Source organism: Phocoena phocoena, chromosome 15, assembly GCF_963924675.1.
Source record: "Phocoena phocoena chromosome 15, mPhoPho1.1, whole genome shotgun sequence".
Lineage (NCBI taxonomy): Eukaryota > Metazoa > Chordata > Mammalia > Artiodactyla > Phocoenidae > Phocoena > Phocoena phocoena.
The window spans coordinates 13,631,902-13,647,451 of record NC_089233.1 but is presented as its reverse complement, the minus strand read 5'-3'; the positions used below and the strand labels follow the sequence as shown (position 1 = coordinate 13,647,451).

At 47.7% G+C, this 15,550-nt stretch overlaps 1 protein-coding gene across 2 annotated transcripts in view; it reads left to right on the top strand.

The window, feature by feature from the left end:
• Positions 1-14,700, top strand: part of CALN1 (calneuron 1) — a 458,323-nt gene extending 443,623 nt beyond the window's left edge. Inside the window, exons 5-6 of one of the 2 annotated variants that reach the window (XM_065893120.1) lie at positions 1,781-1,937; positions 14,573-14,700. In XM_065893120.1, the coding sequence (XP_065749192.1) occupies positions 1,781-1,937; positions 14,573-14,700 (285 nt within the window). Of the gene's footprint in view, positions 1-1,780; positions 2,441-14,572 lie in introns of those variants that run through there. The other variant, XM_065893121.1, reaches the window with a different exon arrangement.
• Positions 14,701-15,550: the final 850 nt, after the last annotated feature.

Here is a 15,550-nt window from a genome sequence, read left to right as displayed (position 1 = left end):
ATCACCACACATAGTTACACATTTTTTGTGTGTGAGGAGAACTTTTTTTTTTTTTTTTTGAGGAGAACTTTTAAGATCTATTCTCTTAGCAACTTTCAAATACACAATACAATGTTATTAACTATAGTCACCATGCTGGATATTACATCTGCAGGACTTATTTTATAACTGGAAGTTTGTACCTTTTGACCCCCTTCACCCATTTCACCCACTCCCCACCCCCGTGCCTCTGGAAACTACCCATCTGTTCTCTGGATCCGTGAATACGGGTTGGTTCGTTGGTTTGTGGATTACGCACGTAAGTGAGATCATACAGTATTTGTCTTTCTCTGTCTGATTTAGTTCACTCTGAGCTCGTCTCTTTCTTGTAGATGAGCAACCAATCGCAACCAGAGCCTGCTGTGTCCCAAACTTTTTACCTAAAGCCACAAACCCATTCAATGTGTATCTGCCCTCTGAGTTATCACAGGAAACAACTTTACCAAATGTTTTGCTACTGCATAACATGGGTTGTTATCTTTCCAGCCTCCAATAACAGCTTTCTTATTTTCCTGGCCCTGCAATCCATACATCATCTTTTAGAATTTTTGTTATAGTAGCTTTTCATTTCTACGTACTAATTTCTATATTGTTGACGTAAACCAAGTTATACCAAATCTCTATGGCTACAGCGAAGGGCATTTGTTACTCCCATTACTTTTCCTTTTTGGGCTATCTTCTCCACTTTATCCTCATTCTGGGACCCCAACAGAAGGAACAGCCTCTTTGTAGGACAGAAGGAAAAGGACACAGGCTAGAACCACGCAATGGCTCTTAAAGATTTTAATCGATGTGACCTATGTTAGTTCTACTCACATTTCATTGGCCAAGAAAGTGACATGACCAAATCTGATAGAAATGGAGTGGAAAAGCAAATCGTCTCCCTTGTAGCGGAAGAACACAAGTGGAAACGCTACACCTTTTTTTCAGCTGTTCTTCCTCATAAACATGGCTTGGAACGTGCATTTTATCTTGTTAGAGCAAGATACATGCTGGCTTCTTGGAAGATTTAAAACTTTCTAGAGACATATGCATTGTCTGAAGTGTGACACACTCCAAAGTACATGAGGTGTGGAGGGGTGACAGCAGATGGCTGGATGAGTAGGAAACCAAACTAGCAGGTGGCATCTTTTTCTCCAAGATTCTCTACTGAGGGGGGAATCGCATTCCTTGAATTCCCGAGAAGTTCACAAGTGTGCCTGGAGCTGAGCGTGGCAGAAAACTGCTCATCTGATGTCTTGAAAAGCTGGGACAAATCTCTGTAGGAAGGCTTAGGGCTTGCTGGTCATGCCCCAAGCCGAGTTCTCACCCCCAAGTGCCCCAGACCCTCTCACTCCTCTCTTCTTTTTGTAAATTTGATTGATTGATTTTTGGCTGCCTTGGGTCTTTGTTGCTGCACACAGGCTTTCTCTAGTTGCAGCGAGTGGGGGCTACTCTTCGTTGCGGTGCGGAGGCTTCTCATTGCGGAGGCTTCTCTTGTTGCGGAGCACGGGCTCTAGGCGTGTGGGCTTCAGTAGTGTGGCACACTGGCTCAGTAGTTGTGGGTCGCGGGCTTAGTAGTTGTGGCTCGCGGGCTCTAGAGCATAGGCTGTAGTTGTGGGGCTCACGGGCTTAGTTGCTCCGCGGCATGTGGGATCTTCCCGGACCAGGGTTCGAACCCATGTCCCCTGCACTGGCAGGTGGATTCTTAACCACTGTGCCACCAGGGAAGTCCCCCTCTCACTCCTCTTTATCTCCACAGTTCGACATGCAGAGGATAACTCTGGAAGAGCTGAAGCACATCCTCTATCACGCCTTCCGGGACCACTTAACGATGAAGGACATTGAGAATATCATCATCAACGAGGAAGAGAGCCTGAATGAGACCTCGGGGAACTGCCAGACAGAGTTTGAGGGCGGTAGGTACCTCTGCTTCTGCTCTCTGCCTGGTCTGGGTTAGGCCAGCCGTTCCACATCCTCTGTATGAAAAATGGGTTTACAGTCTCTTGGGCCGAAGTGGCCTTGGACGGAAGCCACAAATCCAGGACCGAGGTTAAAAGATCCTTTTTGCCAAGATGTAGTAGGTTTCTTTTTTTTCTGCTTTTTTCCCCCAACTCTGCATTTTTGCAAGACCTGTATTGACCCTTCCTTCCTCCGGTGACCCTGAGGTCTGTGACTTGAGTGGCTTTGTGGTGTTGGCCTTTATTTAGTGGGGGCTGCATGGGGTGTCTGCAAACCTGGGTCAAGTCCAGTGGCTAATTGTGTGACCTTGGGCAAGGGGTGTATCTTCTCTGAATGAGTTTCCTCACCTATAAACATCAGGATAATTACACCTACTTCACAGGATCCTTAGGAATGAATGAATTACCTCCATTCTATGCTCTCTGAATGTACACTGGCCAACAAAAGCCCTGCTCATGAAAAAACTCTCATGAACTCCACCGAGAAAATAAGGCTCTCCTGGGGTCAAAAAAGAGACCCGTGAGAGGTCATTTTTCTTGGACTCACGAAGGAAAGCTTAAAAAAAAAAAAAAAATAGGCTACCTTATTCCCTAATCAGTAGAGAGTTCCAGGGAAGTTAAATAATTGAATACCTCTTTCCAACTTTGAAAATCAAAGCTGCTTTAACAGCTCTGATGTACAGAAGTTTGTTTAATTACCTTAAAACAGCATAGCAGGCTACGGGCAATTTTTAACTTATTTAAGGTTGAGGCTTTTTTAAAAGGTCTACTGTTTTTTTTCGGTTCTTTTTTTCTGAACATTACAACAAGCCAATGTGTACAGATGGTAAGCTGTCACATAGACACCAGAATGGAATTTGGTTCTTTGGTTTGGGAGCTGCTGTGTTAGAATCAGCCGAGGCCCACGACAGGCAGACAACACGGGGCTGAGCTTGTCTAGGTGGACACAGTGGTACATCCAGACCTGGGCGTCCGTGGGCCCTGTGAGGGCTGAACTGCTACAGGAAACGGGAGGTGGCTTATACCCCGAGGTGACAAAATTAACTCGTCAGGGAAATAGGGAGTGGTGGGATTGGGGTCAACTTGACAGAAATGCCTCCTTGTAAAGGCGTTCACAGTGAAAATTTTCAAAAGTGCTGTGTACGGCAAACAAAACCCAGCTGTGGTCCAGAAGGTGCCTTGGTTGCCCTGCTTGGGACTTGGACCATAGCATCAATGTCTGCGTTTGGAGTTGGAGCCGCAGGGACCACACAAGGGCGGGAAGGTCACAGCCAACGCCGTCTGCAGGCGGGCAGGCAGGGGAATTGGGAGGACGAGGACGGGTGAAGAGCGCAGAGATTGGATTGAAATTTGAGAAAACAGCAGGCCTGGCTTCTCCGTTCCATCTTGATTTTAGCTGACAGACTCAGTGCTCAAACGGTAGAAGTATTTGGGGGCTCTAGTCGCCCTGCTGTGAGACACACTCTTGAAATGAGTAGGAAGAGTATTTCTGAGCACTGCATTTTCCACAAGAACCTATGTTCATGGATTGGTGCTTTATTCAGAGAAATGTCACAAGTCTTAGTACTTTCAGAAAGGTCAGACTGCCCTGGGAAAGAGTCTGAACTCTAAGCACTGTCTTTTTATTACTCAAAAGCTCATCTACTAATAAAACAAATAGCTAACTTAGGGGTTTCCAGATAGAAGTCTTCCTGGGTCTGCTTTAATGACTAGTGCATATAGCGTTAGCAGCACTTACCGTTTGGGGGTGATTGATAAGGGCCAGGGCCAGGCACTGTGCTTTAAAATCCATGATCTTATTTAATAAAAGGAATACTATTTGTAACTCACACCTTGATTTCTTGAATGACCTCTGTGAGCTTGATTACATAATCCCTTTTACAGATTTTCATGTCAGAGAGGGTTTTTAAAATACATCAGCGCTTTTTGGCCCCAAACACAACCTCATCGTGTTTGCGTTTAGGTGTAAGATTTTTCCCATCTCGGATATGACCAAAGTCACCAGTGCATGTATTTTAATGCCCACGGCTCTCTCCAGATTCAGGAAAGGGGCTCCCTGATTTTACTCAGGGCAAAGGAGTCTGGGAAGAGATGGACGCACAGACACAGAATTCACCCTGGTGCCCTAGGACTGAGAGAGTCCATTTGAGACCTTGTGGTGACCTTGGCCTTCTCCCTGCCATCTTTCCCCCATGCCTGCTGCCCACAAACGGGGACCTACTGGCAGTTTGAGCCTCTCCCTGCTTCTACCGATGTCTGATGGCGTAGGTGCATGGCTTGTGCTTCCTAAATCTTCTCAGCCTCCGGCTGTTTGCGCTGCCCCATCGCCCCAGTGATCAACTCCTTCCTGTCTGCTCTCGCCCTTGACCCAGGCTGCCCCCTCGCCTGTCCGGCCACTTCAGCCAAGGCCTCGCTGACATTTCAGAATCCCCCTCCCACCTATCAGCTGGCACCATCCCACATCTTGGTAAATCCAGCATCTAACTCTGTAGGGACAAGGTGATTGCCTTTCCTTCTTTCAATGATGGAACTTTTTTTTCTTTTGTTTGGCCGCGCACCACGAGGCATGCAGGATCTTAGTTCTCCGACCGGGGATCAAACCCCCCCACCACCACCACTGCGGTGGAAGTGCGGAGTCTTAACCATTGGACCACCAGGGAAGTCCCAGCAATGGAACTCTTATCTCTCCAAATTTTATCTTCTCTGCAACCCCAAATGACTGATGGGGGGACGGGAGCTGGGACATTTCCCCCAGGCCCCAGAGCCCCCCACAGGCCACCTCCACTCTTTCTGCTCCCCACTCAGGAAGCTCTCTCCTGCTCTTCTGAGAGCTTTGCCACAGCAAATATGTTCCCATGCTGATTGGCTCGCCTATAAAGCTGGGTGATCCATGGCGCTTGGAAATTCTGCTCTGTTTGGTGTCAGAGGAAGGAATCAAGGTGTAAGGACCTATTACACCTAAAGATGTAAGAAGTCTGCCTTAAAAAAGTGAAAGGGCACATCGGTCTCTGAGCAAAGAACGAGGCGATAGTCAGAGAAACAGGCATTCTGTAGCAGGGTCAGAATTTGAAGAAGCCCACGTCAGATGTCTTCGAGTTCAGCAAAGCTGGAGCTTCTGGAGTGAGGAAGAGGTTTGAAAACGCTGCAGCGTGTGTCCATTAGAAATTAACAGGAGGGCTTCCAAAGGCCATCAGCGTCATTCTATGTCAATGATTATATTTTTCACTTCTATAAATCTTGGGTCTGGTACTTTCACAAAGGTGTTCGGATTCTGTCCATTAAGCCAGGAAGTATTGATTATTCCTTCCACATAAATGGAAGAATAAAGAACAGAGAAATAGGCCAGGGGTCCAAAGGGTGTGGTACCCCTGATGGGAAAGGTTTGAGGGGTTTTTTGGTCTTCTTTTTAGTTTTCATTTTGCCTTGATTTTGTTTTATTTATTGGATTTTTAGGTTAATACAAACAACGCACACACACACACATACACAGAGCCCCTCACACAGTCTGATTTGCCTAATCTTTACGGTGCGTAGGGCTCTGTGATCATAGGTAGGCGTTACCTTTTCCATCTTCTCCCAAGGAGAGGACAAGAGGAAATAGGATGAAATTCCAAGTTACATGTAAGGAACGTTTTCCTGACTTCTTCAGGAAGTCCTGAATTGGGGTGTCACACCATGGATAGAACCCACTTTCCTAGAGCACCAGAAGAAGTCACCTGCAGAAGCCCCTGGGAAGGCAGAGAAGAGACTAGAAGCTAGAAGGATCTAATGCAAGGATTCTGAAGTGGACTTTTCCTTCATTCACACCTGATTTCCGAGTGGAAAATCAGCTTGAGTCAGACACTTGCCCAGGTGTCACCCACATGCTGGGTGCTTTGGGCAAGAGCTCACTTAACCCCACTCAGTTCAGGGGCTCTCTGGTGTTACCCACTGGTGGGCAGCCTGTGTGTCCCCAATCCAATGAGAATATTTCACTAAAAGTTGGACTTCCAGACCCTTCCAATCCCTCAGACATTTTTTTAAGTCCTTTACTAAGATAGATTATGCCTGATGTACTAATGTCTTATCACATGGGTCAGATACAAGATTACGTGACTACCCACAATGCCCAATCACCATCCATGCTAAATAAGAGAGGTTTAAGCTGGTTTGCTTCGGTGGGACCACTTGTAATCACCAGCTGTTTTGATTTTGGAGAACATAAGCTCAGTGACACTGAGAGACGAATTTCACATTTTATTATTTGGTTCCAGTCGCTGACATCTGTGAAACTAAGTGGTCTTATGATTGAATCATCTATTTGCCTGTCACCAGATCCTTATTAAGTGCTCTTAGGATAAATTATGTTATGTACTAAGTCCAGGAGGAAAGGGATGAGGGAAAGCTGTCTGGTGTGCTTCCCAAGTGCTGGTCATTTGTTAACACGTTAGACCGACCTGTCAGCACGGCCTGAGGGATCAGTTCTGTGGTTCCTGTGGGACAGATGAGGGAACTGAGGCTCAGCAAGATGGAGTCATTTGTCCGAAGTCAAACTTCGAGTAAGGCTTTAAATCTAGGTCCACCTGACCAAACCCCGCCCTGGCTCCCCTTTAGTGGCCCTGGGTCATTTCCCCGAGCTTAGGCGTTTCAAAGACTCTTTACAGAACGACTCTTCATCATCCTCACTCCTTTTCCGTTTCGTCGCCAGTGAAATCACATTATATTTGGAAGTCAAGTAGACGTGCAGCAAGATCTGTGTGTGAGCCCTTTCAAGATGCGTCCCCCAAGTCTTGTCCCTAAATGGAATACCAGCTGTCAGGGTTTTGTAGGCTTCTGACAACATGCACGGGAGACGGAAATCAAGCAGAAATCATCAACTGGGGAATAAATAGTTTCTGTGAAAGATGCGGCAAAGCTGCTCTGTACCATTCAGTACGATGGACAAGAGAAACAAATGTCAGAGTGGTGACCCAGGCCAGGTAGCCCCCAAAGCACCCCTGTGTAGTCATGTGGGTTCTGTTCCCTGCCCTGTGTAGACTAGCTGTGTGACCCTGGGAACTTATTTTAAAACTCTCTGAGCCTTATTTTTTTCCTCTGTCCGATGATGCAAAGATTGGACAACGGTGGTCATATCTAGATTCAAATATTTCTGGGCTCCTTGGAAGGTGAGAAAGAATTTTGCAGCCATGTCCCAGGGCTCCAGCTCAAGCCATCCCTGCTGAAGTCGCAATGTTTCTGTCGGGATGTCAAATGCACACCTGGATTGGGAGACCTGGCTCATCACCTGGCCGTACACCTTGGGCATTTCATGCCCATTCAACTGAAAAGGGCATGATGTGTCATCCACACCATCTGCTCCCAGCTCACCAGGTGCCGTGACTTTCCTGAAATAAAACCTGTTCTCCTGGGGTAGATGTAGGAGGTTAAGGCGTAGGTGAGGTCCATGGCAGGTGGTGAGACAAGAGACAGTTTGAAAGAAAGTTGGGGCTTCGGACAAAAAAGGATTTTTCTTTTTCTAGTTGGGGACCTATTAAAGCAAACCTGTAGGAAAGTCTTCTGGAGCCATGAGTGAGGAGTGAAGGGATTCTGAAATACAAGATAGAGACCTGGAGAGCTATAGGCATGATAGCTAAGAACTCCAGCTCTGCACTCTGGACAGGGCTGGCTTAAAATCCTGCCTCACCACCTACAGATCACTTGAGTAAGGCACTTAAGTTTTTTTCATCTGTGAAATGGGAATCTTATCATGACCTACCTCATATGGTTATTATGAGGATTAAATGGGATAACACGTGAGAAGATTTAGTACAACGCTTAACACATTAGTAAGCAATCATAACAAACAAAACTGGCCGGTCCCTGGTCCCAGTTCTCTTCTTATTGTTACTTTTTACCTGGAGACATTGCAGAGTATGTACTGCTGGAACACCACATCTTTGAAAGATGGTGCAGGGACCAAATTTACAGGGTTTGAACCATCCTCTTGACACATTTCATCCCTAAAGTTAAGTCCTTGCCAACGTTGGAGTGCCCAAGAGTATTGGTCAAGACTCTTTTGGCTTCAAGTAACAGAAACTCAACCCCCACCCCATTAAACTAAAAAGCACTGGCTCAAATAATGGGGGAAGCCAAAGGGATGAGCTTTGGTTGACTTGGACCCAAAGAGCTCAGGCAACATTCTCTCCCTGCCCCCACCTTGCTCTCATTCTCTCTGTCCTTTCCTCTCTGTTGGCATCATTCTTGGGCAGGCCCTCTCTCCCCAAGGTCAACAGGATTCTCTCTCTTGAGATTCAGCTCCATTCCAAGAAGGGGCTCCACATCTGCTTGGCCCGTGTGCCTACCTCTGGACAAGCCAAGAGCTTAGGGTACTCTACTGGCCAATCTGGTTTGTTACTAGTGGAAAGGTGAGGCCCTGGATTGAGAGTTCCACCAGGTGGAGAGGCACAGATCCCCAAACCAAAAGATGAATTTTGTTACATGAAGGGGAAGGATGGCTGGAAAGACCAAAATAACACCTGGCCACACCATGCCAGGGAGCCTTGCAGGACCCTTAAAGCCAGACACAGCTGTCTGACACCCGGAAACCCAAGATGATTTTGTGGTGACGAAGGGCCAGCTCATACCCACACAAGTACAGGTGGCCTGTCTTCCTCCTACGAAAGCATCACCTGTTCCCTTAGAGACCACATCCTCCACCTCTAACTTCAGGTCTTACCTGAGTGCCTGGACGCTCTGTTATCACCGATGAAAAATCTCTTTCACAAGCTCTTAATTAACTCCACCTTAGACTATGGAACTATCCAATTTCATACAATCATGAAGTGTCAGACCTGGAAGGATCACAGAACTCTAGCTCCCATACCTAGTAGATCTGGCTAATTGTTAGAATCATCTGAGCTGGGTTTTATATTGTTTTACCATTTCCTGAGCCCCAAACTCCCTGCCAGGAACAGCACTTACATACATCTGCATTAGGGCAGTTAGAATTGTTATGATGCTGACTTGCCTTATTTGGGAGCCAGTGTCTCTGAAGATTGAAGCCAGAAGGATTATGAACCCATTCTACATAGGCTCACCCGGCTGGTCAATGGCAAAATCCGTGTAGACTCCTGTCTCCGGGAAAAGATTCGAGAGCCACTGCCTGGCATTTGCCGAGCAGAGCCATGTGAACCTCTGTCAAAATAAGAAGGGGAAGGAGCAGTCTGTCACTAGAGCTTACAAACCCAGGTCCTGCCACAGCAGCCAGGAGTCTGCTGGTGCACGGACTCGCTAATGAACTTTTAAGAAAACAGGAAACCTCCCTTCTGTGTCCTCCTGTGTCAACCTCCCCTGACTCACATTTCATCCCCATGTACCTTCTGGACTCCTACTGTGACAAGTACTATGTAGAAAGATATCAACATCTACTGGGAAGAAAAACATAGAAAAGATCACCAATAGCATGATGTATTCTTGCCATTTTCAGTGCTCAACGAGATCCAAAAAGGAATAGGTTCCTCGACAAGTTAAACATAGAGTTGCCATATGACCCAGCAGTGTGGCTCTAAGATTTGTACCCAAGGGAACTGAAAACACGTCCACACAAACACTTGTACATGAACGTTCATAGCAGCATTATTTATAACAGCCAAAAAAGTAGAAACAACCCAAATGTCTGTCAGTTGGTGAATGGATAAACAGAATGTGGTACGTCCATCCAATGGAATATTATTCAGCCACCAAGAGGGATGAAGTACCCACACATGCTACAGCATGGATGAACCTGGGAAAGATTATGTTAAGTGAAAGAAGCCAGACACAAAAGGTCACATAGTGTATGATGCCATGTATATGAGATGCCCAGAATAGGCAAATCCATAGAGACAGAAAGTAGATTAATGATTACCAGGGGCTGGGGAGGGAGGGCGATGAGGAGTGCCTTCTAATGTGTATGGGGTTTCTTTTGAGGGTGATGAGAACTTTCTAGAATTAGGTGGTGGTGATGGTTTCACAACCCTTGGGAACGTACTAAATACCACTGAATTGTACACCCTAAAAGGGTGAATGTTATGGTATGTGAATTCTTTCTCAATTGAAAGTAAATATTAAGAGCTAGATTTTTTAAAAAATTAAAATATCAGGCCCTTTGAGAGCACGATAGATGTTCAGGAGAAGCCTCATAGGAAAGTGAAGTTTAGGTTAGGCCTGGAAGAAATGAGAGGGAAGGTAAGCGGACACCCTTAACAGAGGGAAAGGTATGAACAGTGCTGCAGCGCCTTAGGTAGAGAGCATAGCTGCTTGGCTGAGACAAAGGTCGCTGGGGGAGGGGAGGAGGGGTGGCCTAGGGACAGAGGGGCAAAGGGGATAGGAGGTGATCTGCGGTCCTGCCTACCTGCTGAGCTTAGGAGCTGGATAGAACTGCTTCCCCCAGCAAGGGGGGGCCTTCAGGGAGACTGCAGGGCGTGATGACGCATACCAAGCACTGCTCCAGGAAGGAGTCTGGCTGCAGTTCAGGATGAATAATTGAAGGAAGGGACCAAAGCAAAGTTTTGGGAGCATCTGCTGTAGTCTCAGCCCGGGGCTAGAGGCTGCAGGAAACAGGAGAAAAACCATCAGATCTTTTCTCCAGCCCTCAGGGGATACAGGAAGGATACCTTGCATTTCTCTAGCAAGTCAGGGTTGCACAATAGTTTTTGATTTTTTTATGAGCCCGTTGATCTCCGAAATAATTTTTGAAATTAACAGAACAATTATCATTAGCTCCTTTTACAGAGAGAGAAACTGAGGCTCAGAGAAATTCAGCCTCTTGCCCGGGGCTCTTCGTAAGTGGCAGTGAAGAGAAGAAGCCATATCTCCAACTCACAGTTCATCCTGGGCTGACCTGTCATCTTGTTGGGGAAACCAAGTGTAGACACTGAGAATGAATAAGTACACAAAAATATAGCGCAATGCAAATATATGATAGCCAAAGACAGGCATTAAATTATTATCAACAAACACATTAATCAGTGCTGCGTTATACTGTCGACCACACCAAGTGTTTGAAGGACATTTCTTTTGGATCTTCCTCTGGCTGTACTTTCTATCGCTAAACAAAAGATCAGGAGAGAGTTTGTGTAGAACTTTTGAACCTGGATATTAGAATCAGACGTGGGTTCAAATCCCACCTTCACCATTTTCCGAAAGACCTTGGACTCTACTTCTCGGAGCTTCAGAGCCCTCACCTACCAACTGAGGGTCACACACCCAATTCACAAAGGACTATCGCTATTAATTCTGCAAGGGCGTCTATAAAGCACATAGGCGTACCTTGCCCACTGAGGTGGGTGCTCAGTAAGTAAAGGGGAATTTTTTCAAGGTTTCCATATAGGAATTAGCATTCACTGGGCACAGACAACATTCAAGTACCTTCCTATGTTCATAATCCTCACCACAAGGTAGGTCTTATTTACCCACATTTTATAGACGGGGAAATTGAGGCCCAGGGAGCTTGGCTTGCCCCAGCTCACACAGCTGCAATGTGGGCTAAGATGATTGCGATTAAGATTGGTGTCGGGCTTCTTCACTCTGCCACACAACTTACATCAGAACTGGATGTGAAAGAATTCTCATCCTGGGACTTCCCTGGTGGCATAGTGGTTAAGAATCCACCTGCCAATGCAGGGGACACAAGTTCAAGCCCTGGTCCAGGAAGATCCCACGTGCCGTGGAGCATCTAAGCCCGTGCGCCACAACTACTGAGCCCGTGTGCCTAGAGCCCGTGCTCTGCAACAAGAGAAGCCACCGCAATGAGAAGCCCGCGTACCACAGTGAAGAGTAGCCCCCGCTCGTCGCAACTAAAGAAAGCCCACGTGCAGCAATGAGGACCCAACGCAACCAGACATTAATTAATTAATTTAAAAAAATAAAAAAGAATTCTCATCCTTGCACAGAATCTGAATTAAAGTCTCTAATCTCCAATGATGGTGGGTTTCAGAACTACCCAGGAGAGAGCTGGAAGCTGCACTTTGCCTGTAGTATTCACGTCTGGATCCAGACTGGCATGACCTCACGTACAAACTATCAGGTCCCCAGGCCTTGCCTCCTTCCTTATCTCTCCCCTCCTACTGCTTTGAAGGATTTTTAGATCAAAGGTGCAGCCACTCTCCTGGGGGATAATCCTCTTGCCTGTAACCTTGTTTTCTGAGTGTCCTTCACAAAGAAGGGCTTCAGCAAAAAATTTCTCCCTCAGCCCAATCACACAATTTTTCTTTTCCTTAAGCCTTCGCCAGCCCTCAAGATAGGAAGGTAGATGTCTGCCTTCAGAAGCAGTTTTATACTGAGGAGCTGCCGGAATAAATTATAGTCCTCAGAATGTGTTAGATACGCCATTTCCACATCCTCACCTTATTTTCTGCTTTGGGTCCTTTCCTTCCCAAACACCACCTCCCTTTTCCTTCCTGAGGCTGATATAACTTTTTACATTTGCCCACTTCTGGGGGCAGGCATGTCTCTGCACCGAGGAGATTTTCTTCCTCCAGGTAAGAACTTATAAGATTCTAAGACCCAGACAGGATGAGCGAGTAGTAGAGAACTGAGCCAAAAATACTTTCAATCACCAGGGGACCCAGTGGACCCAGAAGGATTAAAGATACCAAGACAAGGCCTAAGAGACTAAGGCAGAAATAACCGACAGGTACTGGGGAGGGAGCCGGGAGCTGTGCCCCGGGCATCGGGCCTCTGTGAAGTGTGGCTTGCTGGAGAAACTTTCCGGTGGATGTAATTTGTAGAGGCCCCCCTGAGCCTTGTCTCAGGGGAAGGTCCTTTGCCTTTGGAAACATCACCCACTTCCTGCTTCTTCCCTGCTATTTCTAGGGCATGAGAGGAGCCACTCAGTGTCAAGGGGGAGAGGGGCGTGAACTTGAACGTTTTTTTTAGGTTTTTTTAAAGGCATGTGGACCCTACCTTGACCTTTTCTTTTGCCTTCTTTCCAGCAGAGAGTAATTTTAAGGGAAATTACGCTTCTTTTCTTTCTTTTTTCACTCAATTTAGCCTAAAGAAAAACCACTTTCCCTCAGCTGGTGGTTGTTTGCAAAGGTACAGTAGAATGTCTAGCAGAAGGACCCCTTTGCAAAATGGAAGGTAATCTGAAAATGTTCTTCAGTCCTGGCCTTGGGTTTCTGCAGTACCCACACCCCGATGTCCCTAACACACACCTACACACACACACAGCCCTCCTGCCCCCAGCAACTCAAGCTCTATCAGATTCTTGGGCCCCACCCAGATGTACTGAACCAAAAAGCCTGGGGCTGGGGCCCGGAGATCCCCTAATCACCTGCAGAGCTTATTAAAAATACACACTCCTGGCCTCCACCCCCATAGATGTGGATTCGGTCATTCTGTGATGGGGTGGGGGAATTCGCATTGACATCAGACTCCCAGACGGTGCCGAGGCAGCTGGTCCAACGAGTAGCCCTGGTGTAGGTCGCCTCCCGCCAGCCTCCCAGGAAGGGATTTCTTCCACAAGCTAAGTGGTAAACTGTGTGTAAAGCTTACTGCGGGACCAGGACGGACAGGGAAGGAGGTGTAGACAAAAAGAGGAAAGAGAAGGAAAAGAAATTCTGGTGTGGGAAGCAATGCCTGGAGGAGAGAGCCGTTCTTTCCTTTCTTGTTATTTCCATTTCCCTATTTCTGGCCCATATTCCTAACCCACTAGTTAACGCCTTCTGATCGAGACCAACTAATGGTTTCTCGTGGGCCTTATAAAAATGGTGACTCAAGACCTGGCCCAACAAAAGGATTAAGACAGCGTCACCCCAGGACCCAAGGTCAGACCCTTGGGGCCGCAGGATCTGGGGGTAGGGACACCCTGCCTCCGAAAAGCCTGAGAGGATTCTGCACCTCCTTGCTTCACGCGGGTCCTATCCACAGCTCACGTGGTCTCCACAACCCAGATTTCAGCAGGCACCACGATCACCTAGTTAAACTGGGGAGATCACTGGCCAGAGTCCCCCATTCAACAGATCTGTGGGGAGCATGGGCCGGCCTGAGAATCTGCCTTTTTAAGAAGTTCTTGGTGCTGTGATGTAGCTTACCCAGGGACCCCGCGCTCGAACCACTGCTGCGCGTATCTGCCATAATGCCAGAAGTCCCTTAGAGTCATTTCAACTGGCAGCCACCCAAGAACAGTCCTGGGAAAGGTAAGTGGCTTCCAGCCCATCCTGTAGGGATGCATCCGAACCTCGCTCTGTCTGTAACAGCTGCCTCAAACACGGGAGGCTGGCTTTCTGCAGAAACGACATGGCCAGGCCTGGATGATGCCTTTGGTGAGACTCACGCTGAAGATGTGGTGTATTTCCTCGCTCCGAAATCGCTGTAGCGCTATTGCATCTGGAAGCCTAGACCTCACTTGGAACACATCTGGCACGATTTTTGAAGTTTGGCCACTTCATACCATTTGCCAGGAGCAGGGACGCCCAGTCTCTTCTGAGAGCTGACCTAGAGATGCTTTACTTGATGTGACCGGTCTTCTTCCTGTGGACCGGTCCCTGGGCTCGTTGAGGAAGAAGTGCAATCTGTCTCACTGTGTCATTTCTCTCTTCCCTCCCTGCCTTCCCTCCGTGCCTCCTTGCCCTCTGCCCTACACCCCACTCCAGTGCATTCCCAGAAACAGAACAGACAGACCTGCGTACGGAAGAGCCTCATCTGCGCCTTCGCCATGGCCTTCATCATAAGCGTCATGCTGATCGCGGCCAACCAGATCCTCCGGAGCGGCATGGAGTAGCGGCCTCCCCGGCAGCTGCGTTCCTGGCTCACGCGCATGTGCTTGCCCCGCGGGCAGACTCTTCCTCCACAAAAAAAGCAGATACGGACGGTGCAGACGCGGCACAGTCCAGCGAAGAACCCAAGGTTGCAGTGCAACCCGTGTTGTTGCAAACCCACTTCATCCCCTTGGCAGGTACACAAAAGGGCTGTCTTCAATGCTTTAATGGTCTTGTTTCTTAATGCAATAAATAGCCGCCTGTAGGAACTCTAAAGAGAAACTTCATCTTCATCTCGGAATTCCCATGGCCATCCAGGTTGGCGGAGTAAGGCAGCAAGAGAGAGGCGCAACACGCAATCACCTCCGCGCCCCGTTCTTTCAACCCAGGGGTCAACTGGAGACTCCCTCCCTCCCCCACCCCAGGGCAACCCTCAGTGCCAAGAAGCTGACTTCTGAGTTGCTGCAGAAGTGGGGGCTTCCCGTCCTACCCTGACTTCCTTCCCCAACCTAGTGGAGGCCCCCCGGCAAGGCATGAGGGGAAAGCCATCGAATGGGGTGCAGCGCCCAGCGGTCTGCAAGTTGCACCCCCTTTGCTTCTGTTCTACTGCCTTTTCTACAGGACTCTTGTTGGCAGAGTTGGGGAGCTCTCGGTTTCCGTCGGCACTTGGCTTTCTGTTCCTAGAGCCCATCGCGCACCAGCATTTTGGAATCTGCAGAGAGCCTTTCTCCCAGCTTTGCCGTCTGTGCTGCCATTTAGACAAAAAAAAGAAGCATAACCGTGGGCATCTCTATCACGTAGACACACAGACAGACGTATATATTGGGTTTCTTCATGTGTGACATCCATCGTCCCTAATTGCTTTACTGCTGA